The sequence below is a fragment of the Quercus robur genome, chromosome 11 (genome assembly GCF_932294415.1).
Source record: "Quercus robur chromosome 11, dhQueRobu3.1, whole genome shotgun sequence".
In the NCBI taxonomy this organism is placed as follows: Eukaryota; Viridiplantae; Streptophyta; class Magnoliopsida; order Fagales; family Fagaceae; genus Quercus; species Quercus robur.
This window is the reverse complement of record NC_065544.1, coordinates 38,853,756-38,868,184: the sequence shown is the minus strand read 5'-3', so window position 1 is coordinate 38,868,184 and position 14,429 is coordinate 38,853,756. Positions and strand designations below refer to the sequence as shown.

The 14,429-nt window shown below is 33.0% G+C and overlaps 1 protein-coding gene across 2 annotated transcripts; it reads left to right on the top strand.

The window, feature by feature from the left end:
• The first annotated feature begins 286 nt into the window (after positions 1 to 286).
• LOC126706706 (cyclin-dependent kinase inhibitor 7-like) lies at positions 287 to 2,180 on the top strand. Of its 2 annotated transcripts, none has more exons than XM_050406243.1 (4): positions 287 to 1,046; positions 1,330 to 1,391; positions 1,513 to 1,674; positions 1,841 to 2,180. In XM_050406243.1, the coding sequence occupies exons 1-4, from the start codon at positions 747 to 749 to the stop codon at positions 1,908 to 1,910; spliced, it is 594 nt and encodes a 197-aa protein (XP_050262200.1). In that variant the 5' UTR covers positions 287 to 746; the 3' UTR covers positions 1,911 to 2,180. The 2 variants fall into 2 exon arrangements, with proteins under 2 accessions (XP_050262200.1, XP_050262201.1); XM_050406244.1 differs by having other exon boundaries at positions 289 to 1,046; positions 1,516 to 1,674.
• The last annotated feature ends 12,249 nt before the right edge of the window (positions 2,181 to 14,429 follow it).

Sequence of the window (14,429 nt, the reverse complement as noted above, 5' to 3'; positions counted from 1 at the left end):
TGACAACTTGAATATAATGTGTTTCCTATTTATATATATATTTGCATTGGGAATAAATTTTTTTTCCAGTCTATAAAAAAGAATTGTTTTAATTGGTTTGAATTTTAAAACCTCATATTGAATTTAATAAGTGTATTTGTGTGTTTTTAAACTTGGTAGTTACTACTATTTACTCTATCTATTTATTAAGAACAAAAAATTTAAGAAAAGGGGGACAAAGCATTGAAAAGAAATAAATAGTGGAAAAACGAAGCGTTTGAACGTGTGAGCGGTATATTATAAGATTAAGCCACGACTACTACGAGAATGAAGGTATGAACCTGGGATCCTTCAACAGCCAGATCTTTGGTGACAGCTTCTTCACTCCCAAAACAGCAGCACAGCACCCACCGTTCCTCCCGATTCTCTCTTTTCTTTTCTTTTTTCACTCAGGTTCAGGACCACACCTATATTCCAAAACGGTAACAAACTCGTAGTAACAAACCCACCCGCACTTTTAGCATCAAATCTCAACCGTCAATTTAAATCTCATAAAAAGTCACCTTTCTCAACCTCAACCTCAACATCAACATCTTCTCTGACTCTCACAGACGCACTCACAATCTTTCCCTTTCATCTTTTTCAAGAACACAAATATAGCAAACCCACGAACAAAACGAAAAAATTAATTAAATTTTTTTATAAAAAAAAAAGTAAGAGAGAGAATTGAGATTTGAGAGTGCGTACAGTGTGAGAGAGAGAGAGAGATGGGCGATTGTGTGAGAAATTTTAAGCGAATTGCGGTGGTGGATGGTTCTGGCTCTGGCTCAAGCACAACCATGGCGGTCTCGAAGAAAAGGAGAATCATTGGCTTGACTTCTTCGGATGTGGAACTCCACGACGCTCGTTTTTGTTTTGATTCGCCGGAGAAGACTGTGAATTCCGGCGGAGTAATGAACGCCGGTGATTTGTGCACGAGCTTCTGTATGGACCAGTTTCCTGTTTCTTGTTGCTCTAGCAATGAGTCGAGCGAGGTCGTCAGGGATGGCTTCAGCCTCATAGATCTGGTGAATTTCTGAGAGATTTTGTCTCTGTTACTCTCCGTTTGGTTGCTGAGAAAAAGAAAAAGAAAAAGAAAAAAAAAAAAACAGCAAAAGCAATGAATTTTTTTTTAAAAAAAAAAAAAAATTAAGAATTCGAAATTGTCAATTTAGGCTTACTTGAGCTGAAATTCCAGTACTCAATTTTAATTGCTTATACTATCAATGAATGCATTTATATTTCGTATTTATTTACGCTTTATTTTTTATTTTTTATTTTTTATTTACGCTTCTTGAATGTGCATTTCAGGCCAAGAGTTTCGAAACCGTTGACTCAACAACGTACATAAACAACAACAACAACAAATTCAGGTTCATTTATCTCTCTCTCTCTCACTCTCTCAAATTGTTCAAATTCAAAACCAAACCAAACGTTTCGTAACCGTTCGATTCTTACTTCTTTAAGCTTCTTCTTCTTCTACTTCCTATTTAGCAGAGAAGCCACACCATTGAGCTCGCTCTGTGTAGAATCAGACGAAATGGACTCGCCGGCGGCGACGAAGAATCATCCTCCGGCGAAGATGCCACCGAAAGAAGAGATCGACGATTTCTTCGCATTTGCAGAAAAGCGCGAGCAAAAGCGATTCGCAGAGAAGTGAGTCTCTCTAGCTCTCTCTCATTTTCTGTGTTTTTTAGAAAAAAGAAGAGAGGGTGCGCAGGATAAGAGGGTTCACTATAGAAGCACATTAGCTGAGAGAGGAATCAAATTCTAACTAACTAACAACTTTTTTATTTTTTTAAATAATTTTTTAAAATTGCAGCTACAACTATGACATTGTGAAGGATGTGCCATTGGAGGGTCGTTACCAGTGGATTCCTTTGAAGCCATGAGAGAGTGAGACTGTAAGAGTAAGAGAAAGAGAGATTTGCTAAAGTCACTGGTTAGCACAGAGAGTTGCATGCAATTGGGTTTAGGTGGTAGTGGAAGGTGGTTTTAGATTTATTATTATTGTACAGCTTTCTCTTTTTCCACTAGAGTACTATGTAAGGAAAAAAAAAAAACGAAGCTTTGTCCTACAATAGTGAAAAAAATAGAAGCTTCTATTTCTACTTGAATCTATTTCTTAGTACAGTAATAATAATCAGTGAATTTTAATCTTATTTTTGGATTCATATACTTTGTGCATTGATGGGTTTGATTTGATTTCGTACAATTGATAGAATTTTATGTTTTGGCTGTTTTTAGACAGATTTCCTTTTCAGTTTTGCTTTTTTGCGTTCGTACCTGATTTTCTTATCCTTCACTTTCTTTTCCCCCCCCAATGATTTGAGACTGTTTTGTAATATTCTCCCAATAACGGGATTTTGATTCTTTTGATTGTTGGGACCACGAATAAAAAGCTCCAATTCTCAGCTCTGAATAAAACAAGCTTAGAATTATGGGTTGTATTACGGGGCACCGTTAACAACACAATTCTTGGCAGTTTTTCAGATTTTTGGGCGGCTTTTTGATAGATTTTGATAATTTTTTTATCTTTTTTGGTAATTTTTTTAACAATTTTTTTCAAGTAAGACCCAAAAAATGAAATGTTAACAAACCCTAGAATTATAAGGCTTATATTGTGAGTCTGCAAATAAGGCCTACCACAATCCACTCTCTATCATTGAAGCTTTCACTTCAGCACACACTGTATATGCATGACACAAGCCACAAAAGGAAACGAGGCGAATAGACGTTTAAACAAGCCAAAAAAATTGTAATGCTTTACCCTACAGAATAATTTGATGTTTCCACTAATTGTTGTTTGTACCTTTAATCACAATTTTTACTTAGTCTTGGAACCAACTGTCAAAAAGTAAACTGAGTTTTTTAATTATAATAATTAGTGAAATAGTAATAACAATAATTAAAAAAAAAAATGTTCGGTTAATGTATGCTCTTAGAGTATACATTAATCATCTATTTTTTGAAATATTTTATGTAAAAACTAAAAAGAAAATCAAAAAATTGATTTTTTAATTATAATAATCAGTGAAATAGTAATTAAAAAAAGGTCTGGTTAATATTATGGAGAATTGAAAAAAAAAATCAAAAAAATGGTCAAGTTTAAGTCTAGTATCCAGTAATACTGAATATATTAAGATAATGACATGTATTTATTTTTAAAATAAATAATTTTTTAAAATAGTTTATTAATGCACGTCCTAAGTACATTAGTCAGTAAAACTCAAAAAAGAAATTAGGATTTTATTAAAATCATATTTGTGAATTTGATGCAATTCTTAATCATTTGAGTTTTGAAGTTGATATGCATGAGGTCGGCCGTCGTGGGTTCTTTTTAGAGCACACAAAGTGCGGGGGGTCAGATTCACTCTACAGAATATGGATATGAAGTGCTTGTAAAGTTGTACTATTGTGGAGCAAATAGACAAAAGAATCAAAATTTAATTTAATTTTTCTTGGTCTTGTTTGCTTTATTTCTTTTTTTTTTTTTTTATGCTTTGTGTATTTAATGCGTTTTGGTGGCTCTCACAGAGCGCTACAAACCTAGATCATTAAACATGGGTGGACAAAATAAATTCTGTCATTCGCTAGAATCAGTGGCAGAGAGAGGGTATTGTACTATAATGTCTGAAACAAAAGAAAACAGGTACGTGCACATTGTCGCACGTGTCAAATACAATGCAAGCAAAAGCAGTCTCATTTGCATGTGGGGTTTCCAGCCTTCTCGGTTCTAAACACTTTTAAAAGTACAGAAAAGAAAGAATTATTAAAAAGAAAAAAGACTTTTATAAAAGTTTTTTTTAATAAAAAGCATAAAAGAATAAAGATAATGAGAAAAGAGGGAAGGTCTGCACGTGCAGTGGTGGAGCAGTGGTCGCCTAACTAAGGCTTTGCTTTGGATCTGAGGCTTTGTTATATTTTAATGGGTACAGAGACAGAGAGGTGAGAAGAGAGGTGGTGGGGAAGAGTATAATAGAATGTTGCTTAATAAAGACGGAGATTGGTTTCGATTTTGGTGTTTCTTACCGTTTTCTATCACGAAAATGGTTTATTGAGCTTAAAGGTGCATTATTTGTTACTTCAAGATTGTTTGTTGCCTTCTATGTAAATTTTGGTTAAATTTACGCATAGTTGAGAACCATGCAAAGCTTTTGAGATACCACTTTGGGTAATAATGTTTCACGACCAATTTAATGCGCTCTCTCTCTCTCTCTCTCTCTCTCTCTCATTTTGATTTTCGTCTTTCCGTACAACTAATCTCTTTGCCAAGTCTAAACACACGAATTATGAAAAAAAAAAAAATTGACCAAGATACTAATCGGTTTTGTGTGTAAATAAGAATTGAAGTTCAGCTCTCTTATTTAATTATTAAAGATTTTACCAGTTGAGCAAATTAGAACCTACTTAATCATGAGATTTTGTTGTAAGCAAAATGCCAACTATAGATATAAATAGGATGACACTGTCTTTGTATCAATTCTTGTTTACTTTACTCCTATAATATATAACAACTTCTAGATTCACGTAGAAAGTGAAAATACTAAAAAAAAAAAAAATTAAGAATGAAAATGTCAATTTTCTGTAAATAGTTATAATTAGGAACCATATGCATGATACTCCAAATTATATGGATTAGTTATTTTAGTGTGCATGGTATGGACATGTGTTGAATCCACACATCAAGTGTTTATCAGATGAGTTTTTTTATTTATAAGTGATTACGAAAAACTCTAATTATAATTTGACTAATCTTTTTGAGAGTATAGATGATGATATGATTGACACTTTAATTTGTTGGGTTGTTAACATAATGTGTTTTTCTTTTAGTTTACAAAGCCTACAACTTTTTTCTCGAGTTGTGTGTTCATTAGTCTCAGAATATTTAGGTTCAATCCACTAGATTATAGGTCCATAAGTTTTATATTCAAAAAAGAAAAAGAAAAAGATAATTCACTCTCAACACACCCCCAAATCCCAAAAAGAGAGATAATTATTCAGTTAGCATTTCAAAAAATTGAAGAGTTTTAACAATCATTGAAAGCCAAGAAGGGACACCCTTCCAATAGTGATTAGTGAGGGGGAAAATCAAGATAATTGAAAGCCATATTACTACAATTTGGGTTACAAGAAAGGGCATTCTTCCAAAAAGGGTTGGAATGAGGGCGTATGGGCTTACCTTGTTATCTGTTTGTATACCCAGACTAAGCTCCGCTATAAGCATGAAATTAGGGCCGAAAAGCCCTACAGGCTTTAGCTCCAACTTTAATCCAGATGACCCTTGGGCCCAAATAAGGAATGGGATGGATCAAGAATTTAATTGAAGGCCCGACCAAAAAAAGGGTAAAATAGTCAATGCAGAAAAAAGATGCCGTCGCAAAATACCAAGATGCTCTTGACTTTTAGAATTGTTTGAAGTTTACTCTGCTGGTTGCGTAATAGAATCTCAAGCTACATTTTGGCTCACTTCAGCAGTTTCATAACAGATTAATATATATTTATAAGCAGAAGACAAACAAGGCTAAACTTATATTATTAAACAAGAACTTTAAAACTAGAGAAGGCATGCAAACACTAGTCAGACTCTGGGTCTGTTTGAAATTTACTTATTTTACTAAAACTGAAAATTTTTTGCTAAAAATACTATAGATAAAGATGCGGCTTATATCCAGTGCTCCAATGCACTGGAGCCGCATCAATTGTGACACGTGTCTATTTTTGGACATGTGTCACAATCGCAACGCATCTAGTGCACTGGAGCACTAGACATAAGTTGCGCCCAGTAGATAAAGATAAAAGTTAGTTGAAATAGTACAATAGGACCCATAAATAGTACCAAAAAGTGCAGTAAGACTCATGAATAATAGCAAAAATAAGCTAAATAGTAAAATAAACTGGTAAATTTCATCTATACCAAACGTACACTCTATATTGAATACTACCTTTGTTCTTAGAATTACAAGTTTTTATTTTTTATTTTTTTTAGGCTACGAACTTTAAAAGATATTCAAACGGCCAAAATGGCCCAATACCATGTTTTTTTGAAATTTTTAGCAACAGAGCACTGTTTCGGAAATAATTTGGGATCTACCACTTTTTGTGGTACTCGAGCTTGGTGAGCTCGAGTACCACATTTTTCCATTCCACCGTCGCCCTATATTCAAGGAGACCTATAGTGGCGTTTTTAAGCCCTATAATGACGTTTTCGGGCCCTATAGCGGCGTTTTCCTGCAAAATTTTTTTGTAAGTCCCCATACCAGGTTCAAAGGGCCCTATAGTGGCGTTTTTAAGCCCTATAGTGATGTTTTCGGGCCCTATAGCGGCGTTTTCCTGCAAAATTTTTTATAAGTCTCCATACCCTCAAGGGGCCCTATAGTGGCGTTTTTAAGCCCTATAGTGACGTTTTCGAGCAACTTTTTTTTTTTTTTTTTTTTTTTTTTGAGAAGATGTTGACCAATGAAAAGATGGTACTCGAGCTCACCAAGCTCGAGTACCACAAAAGGTGGAAGATCCCAAATTATTTCCGAAACAGTGCTCTGTTGCTAAAAATTTCAAAAAAACATGGTATTGGGCCATTTTGGCCTATTCAAACTATTTGCAAACAGTTAGATTCAATTATTCTGTCACACAATACTAAATGCCTTATTTGCATTGTGTTATACAATTAATTTTTTAACTTTTATGTACAGTTCTTTCTAAAAAAAAAAAAAATTATGTATAGTTTTTTAAAATTTCATTTTCTCTTACTTTTTTTTTTCACTTTTTTAAAGTATAAGTATACTTTAATATACATTAACAAAAAAATTTCAAAAAAAAAAAAAAAAAGTTGTTTCCAAACGAATACTAAATTATATATTGTTGAGTGATTCAGGAATCGTCTAGACCTATCCATCTCTTCCTTGGTATAATCTTCATCACTATCCTCGAACCTCAATTACATCACTGTGGTTTTGTGACTTTTGTCCGTATTCGTCACTCTCCTTGAGCAAAATCCTATGAAACACCTGGTTGATTTTAAGTAGAACCCTGGGGTGTTGGATCCATTGACACATTAAATATTCTTCTTTTCTTAATTCCTTTTGACATTGCATCCATGCGAGTTCGTCCTTAGCTTGATTAACAATATTTAATCTTATTCTTTATTTTATTTTTTACTTTCTCTTTTAGCTCTTTGTTAAAAGGGAGGAAAATTATAAATTAATAATAAAGAGGTTAATAACTCAACCTGCACATCTTAATGTTTATATACATAATAATTGTGCTTACAATTTGTTTTACCTTTTAATACGCTGTAAGTCTATACACCAAGTATATGTTTGAGATGAATTATTTTATTAATTTATTTTACTTAACAAATATGTTTAAAAACAATATGCAAACTGTACTTTAAAAAAGATTCTATAAGATTTTACTTCAAAAAAAAAAAAAAAAAAAAAAAAAAAGAAGACAAGACGGACCATTAATTCATTCATTCAAAAAATAATAGCATTCTGCAATGGTGGCTCCAAGAATATTTTTTAGAGGGGTCATTCAAATTGTGCTGAAGAGGTTGACAAGGACCTCTTTGTAAATATATATTTTTTTATTTTTTTTTATCTTGATCATTATGATAATATTGATGAGATCTTTTGTAACCTATGATCCAAAGGAAGATTTTTTTAAGTCAACACGAGTTCTTTTAAATAATAAATTTTAGGTAGGAAATAAATCTTGTGGTATTTGTGATTCTCTTATCAAAAATTTATTCATAATATTAGTAAGAGAATTAAAGATAAATTATAAGTTCATTGGGCATATGTTTGTTGATGCCCATTTTTGACAAAAGGGATCAATGGCAGAAAAGGCCCAGCAATACGAAAAAAATGGAGAAAGAAAGCAGTAAAATAAAGACCATTGGGCCAGAATGGCAGGAATAATGGTCAACAAGCCCACAAAATAATAAGCAACCTGAGAGAAAACAAATGGCCATAGGAAGCCCCAAAGAATGAAGTAGTAAGCCCATGAGAATTGTAAGAGATGGAAAGAAAGTAAAAATGGGCCAGGGAAGCCCGAAGAAGGGAATTAGTAAATGGGGTTGGCCTAAAGTCCAATAAACCCAAAGGTAAGGATGTGATATTCGGGCCAGGGATGCCTAAAAGATTTAGTAAAAGCCCATGTGAATGAAAGAGATAGAAATGGATGAAATGGGCTAAGGACGCCCAAAGAATGAAATGGGCCGAGGATTCTCGAAGGATGAAATGGGCTAGGGATGCCCGCGGAATGAAATGAGCCAAGGAAGCCCGAGGTATTGAATGGATTGGCCCAGCAAGAATGCTGGGCAGTAAAAACCAAAAGAAGGAATAACGTAAGAAATTGCTGGGCAGTAAAAACCAAAAGAAGGAATAACGTAAGAAATTGGCATGGCAAGCACTTCAGCCCGTAAACCCAAAGGTAACAACAAGGCAAAAAAGTAAGTGATATCATAGTGGGAACAGTGCAGTGACGTGGCAAGAGCACCAGCTAGCCCACGGATGCAGGACAAAAAAGGTATGTGGGCCAAGTTAAAGAAAGGAAAGCCCATACCCAAGCAATGCCCAACTCAAAGAAGAAACAGGATGCAGAGAATGAAAGCTCAAAGGTTCATTCACATTGCAAGAGTTAAAAAAACACTAGAACGTGTAGCAAAATCAAACAAGTCTGGAGGCAATGGCAAACGTGTGAGAGTTAGAAAAGCAATGGACTCATATGGAAGTGGAGCATGCACACAAGGCTCAAACACCACCTACTTGTACCCAGCCAATATAGGGGAGGTGAGCCATGGGACAAAGGTAAGAGAGGGTGTAGTCTGGCGGTGGGGAGAAGGGAGAGCCTATTTTGGGGTTCCGACTCAAGCTCTTTTGGGAGAAATGTTCTGTTAAGATGACATCTCATCCAAAATAGGTAAACATGAGCTAAAATTACTAGATGCATGCTATAAAGGTTGGTAAGGGAGAGGTTTAACCCTTATTCGGATGGGAGTGTCAAGGGGGGGAGTAAGAGATAAAACAAAACCACTTTTGTTTGGAGATGAGGCATGACACAGCCAACACAGTGTAGTGGTGGTGGTGGCTGAGCAGCTGGCAGACTAGTGGGCAGTCCTAGAAGGACACTCACAACAGGACAAAAACAGTTAAGGGGTAAAAATGGCAAATCTTGTCACAACAGGGAGTATAAAAGGTCATAGACGTGCACAGTGAAAAAGGAGGAGGAAAAAGAAAAGGAAGAGAAAAACGGTAAACAAAAGATATAGAAAAATAGAGAGAAAGAAAGAAAACAGAGTAAAACAAAGAAAGAATACCAAAAAAAAAAAAAAAAGTGGAAAAGTATGAGTGATAGGAGTAAAAACATGCATTAGTAGGCTACCCACTTCTCTCCCTCTCAATAGCCCACTCTCTAATGAATCAAGAATAGCCATTTAGGTCATTTTTCCAAAGTGTGTAACTTCTACGGCATGATTCTCCTTTGAAGTTATCCACATTGGAGATTGGTTCCCTTTTGGACTTGAATTTGCTAAAGAGCCAAGCCCATTCTTTTAGCAGACTAATCTTCATTTTTCTTTTGTATTGGTTGATTAATGACTATCCTAACATCTTGCTATTAATCTTTATTTACTGTAATCATGTTGTAATATCTTTCTTCATGAAGCAGTTCACGTATTATTGTTCTTAGTAAAAGATGTTGTAGTTAAGAAAATTTTAGTTATCTTGCTGCATCGTTTTTCCTGCTATAACATTTTGTAACAATCTTTCTTGCTGTGAGCACATGACATGCTCAAGACTCCTACCAGGGCGTGTCAACACAAGAAAGGCCCAACTTGCGCACAAGCTGGCCTAAGGTGTGTTTCAGTTAGGCCAGTCCTAACTCTCCTACCCCAGAATCACAGGGCTGTGGTACAGCAGGAGTAATCCAGTCTAAGAGACAAAAAAGCCAACCACAATATTTTCTTAGTATAATGAAGATATTAATTATTATTGCTAAGATTAAATCTTGTAAATTATCTATTCTCTATTACTATAATAAAGTTATTAATTATTGTTGTTAAGTGAATTTTAATTATTATTACTTTGAATACTCTAATTCATTATTTATTAGTTTTTACTCTTTTCAATTCTTTTATTTAACAATTCAACTCAATTGTAACAACTTACAGGTCTTTGTAATTCATTAAGAAAATTTTTGTTGTGTTTTTTACGTTACTCTATTAAGAATTCAATGCAACAATACAATTATTAAAAAAAAAATGTCTTCATTCTCCATTGTCTCACGCCCCACTTCTACTGCATCACACTTAATTTTCTTTAAGTGTTTATACTTTACAACTCATTTAATTGTCTTATTCTGAGGACCTATGAAACCCAGATTTATGAATCCACACTCATCTATTACTTCCCTGAATTGTTGCATCTGAATATGATTTCAGAGAGCTCCACCCATCTTTTCGCTTTGTTTTGTAATCTCGTTAAAATCCCCTGCACAAATCCAGGGAATATCTGGAGGATGGATGAGACTGCAAAGATCATTCTAGACTTCCCATTGTTTTGCTATGTCTGGTTCACCATAAAACCCTGTAAAACACCAAGCATTCTCAATGTTTTTATCAATATAAGAATCAGTGAAATACTTTGACGAACCCTCCACTGTAAGGTTGACTGACGATTTCTAGAAAAGAACCAAACCGCCTCCCCTACTATTGCTCATCACCACCCATTTATTTTCAAATTCTATTTCTTGTTGTACTTGATCAAGCCTTGCTCCATCTGCCCATGTTTCGGCTATAAACACGATAGAGGGATCTTTTGCCCCTATAATTTCTACAAACTCCTTCCCTATACGTAGGTTTCCAAGCTCACGACAGTTCCAAACTAGACAATTCATTGTGATTGGCGGGGCTGAACCTTAGCCTCCACCAAACCCAAAGGTGTACCATCTCCAATCTTCAAAACTTGTAGATGTTTTCTAAGTAAATCTGAAAGGAATTCAACCTGCTCTAGACTTCTCTTCCCACAGCATTAGGTAGTGTTTGGATTTTGGATGGGTACTTTGATGACAGGTTTGACTAGACGAGTCCACCTAGGAAGGACACGCAAGTGATTGCCATGTGAGGAAACCCTAGCCTCCACCGCCTCTTTTGAAATCACATATGATTAAGTAACATCTGACTTGGGACAATTATTGTGAGCTGTTGATGAGAGAGTCCTTGATAATGACTCTTACATTAATTGAATATTTATTACTCTTTAATATGAACCTTTATTAATTTTTTTAAAAAAAAAAATTGAAGTAAGATGAAGTTCTCAAAACTACTTTTTTTTTTTTTTCGCTAATAGGAAGGTTGCAAAAAATGACAATCCAACTTTGTAAGATGTGATCCCTCACAAATTGAGATCTGGTGTAATATCCTCACCGTGCAATCCCCATACAAAATTACAACTTTTTCAAACTTTCAAAAAAAAATTTTAATAACATTTTTGATCCAATGGTTGATATATATATATATATATATATATATATATATATCTTTATATAAAAAGCGGCTATGTCGCTACAGTGCTTCGGCACTGTGCATTCAGTGTGTTTGCACTGTGCAAGCACTGTAGCGGCAACAGTGCTTTGATTTCGTGAGTCTTTTTTTAAAAAAAATATATATATTTATGTAAGCTGGTATATATATTGTTATACTGACACAATAAATTTCACAATATTTTCACAATTACTGACGTGTCAATTTCTTACAAGTCGAAATAAAATATAAAATATGAGACTATAACCAACTACAATTAAAAATAAATGTTTAGAGAAAATGTTACAACACTTATTGTGTAGTGCTTTTGCTTTATCGCGAATGCACGTATGCACGGTAGCTATAGTGCTTTTGGTTTAGTTAACTACAATGCCTAAAGATTTTTTTTTCCCAGTAATCGGTTTGTGTTTTTAAAAAAAAAAAACAAAATTTATGTAAATTAGTATATATATTGTTATATTGACACAACAAATTTCACTATATTTTTACAATTATTGACATGTCAATTTCTTACAAATCGAAATAAAATAATAAAATATGAGACTGTGACCAACTACAACTAAAAATAAATATTTTGAGAAAATGTTACAAAACTTATTGTGCAGTGCTTTTGCTTTTTTCAACTGGATAGTGCCTAAAGTTTTTTTTTTCTTTTAAATATTTATGTAAACTGGTATATATATTGTTATACTAACACAACAAATTTCACAATTATTGACGGGTCAATTTCTTACAAGTCGAAATAAAATAATAAAATATGAGACTGTGACCAACCACAACTAAAAATAAATGTTTTGAAAATATGTTACAACATTTATTGTGCAGTACTTTTGGTTTATTCAACTGACACGGTAGATATAGTGCATAAATTTTTTTTTCTTTTAAATATTTATGTAAGTTGGTATATATATTGTTATATTGACACAACAAATTTCACAATATTTTCACAATTATTTACGTGTCAATTTCTTACAAGTCGAAATAAAATAATAAAATATGAGACTGTGACCAACTACAACTAAAAATAAATGTTTCGGGAAAATGTTACAAGACTTATTGTTATCACAATATTTTTCACAATTGTTGAAATCTCAAATTTTTATAGATCAAATAAAAAAAAAATGCTAAGTCTATAACATTTTAACATTAATTTCTATAGTGCCTAAAGTTTTTTTTTTTTTTTTTTTTTTTTTTTTTTTTCCTTTTAAATATTTATGTAAGTTGGCATATCTATTAACTATATAAAAGGAGGCAAAGGCTCATGAATTGTGTTTTATTGGTTTATTCAATTAGTGAGGTGCACTTTTTGTTTTTTTTTTTCCTTTTTTTTTTTCTTCAAGTATGTCAGTTGGTTTGAGCTTTGTTTTTGTTTTTTGTTTTTTGTTTTTTTTAAGATCTTTATATGCTTACTTTGTACTTGCAATGTGAGTTTACATTGTAAATACATAAAAGTGGTTAATAGTATACACATTTGCACAAAAAATGGTAAATATTGTACAAATTTTGTAAATGTGTACAAATTTTGACAATTTTTTTGTGTCTACAATATAAATTTATATTGTAATTAAGTACAATGTATACATAGAGATATTGTGAAAATGTTGTGATGCATGTATCAATTCCTTATGGGTCAAAATAAATTAAATTAAAATAATAAAATATTATACAGAGATCTAGCACAACTAAAAATGTCGTAAGATATTGTTGTTATTACAATATATTCACAACTAATGAGGTGTAAGTTATAGGTCAAAATAAAATAATAAAATATTGAACTGGGATCCGTCACGGTCTTATACAAATGAGATTAACTTTTTATGACATAATTATCAAAATTCTTAAAATTAATGTCTCTTTAATTAATGTAAATTTCTATGTAAATTAATGATTTATATCTTTATTTTGTGATACAAACAAAATTTAGAATGGATCCTAATCACTACTTTTTTTTTTCTATGTGCCCTAACTAGTATATATCTATGACTTAACAAATTGTAACTTTTACATTATGTTTAATTTAAACTAATATATGTATATAATTGTACTGTGCATATATATGAATTATTCACCAATATTGATAAAAATGAGCAAGATTGGAAAAATTTATTGTTGTCTCTTTTTCGTGTAATTTGGGTATTCATGTAGATTGATTAATATATACTAGCCTCGTCACACGCGCTTCGCGCGTGCGATGAATCTTTTTTTTTTTTTTTGTTAGTGGTCCTATTTTGTAAAAAAAATAGTGTTTTTTTTAAATTTTATATATATAATTTTTATTTTAAAATTTTAATTTATAAGTGAATAAATCAATTTGAAAATTAATAGGAAAGTGGTCATATTTTTTAGGCAATATTATAGTGGGAGTTAGTGTTGCATTTTTACCGGATTGTCCTTCAGTTTTGTCTCTACTTAAACATAAGGGTGTAGGGGTATTTTTGAACTAAAAAATGAAGAATCCAAACAGAAAAAGCCCCTTAAATAATAGTATAGATGAATTGGGCCCTCATTCATTATCACCCAAAAAAAAACCCGACCTGCAAAAGCTCACACCCCTTTTTGATTATAGATGAGGCAAAAGGGCCAACTTTAGGAAATTTACTTTGGGTACGACCAAAAATATCTCTTAAAGGTCAAGCCTTGGGCCAAGTCTACACCATCCTAACCGCCGGTGGTGTGACTTCCACTTGGCTAGGAAATTTCCTAGTACATATTAAAAAAAAACCAACCTTTTGATCTAAACCATTCAAAAACTATTGCACCGGATCTTAATTGGGCCTAAATAATGCTGAAGGACACATCCATTCTCACGTCCACATGTACTTAAAAGATAGCCTGTCCCACCAGGTAGAAAAACAAAACAAAGAAAGCT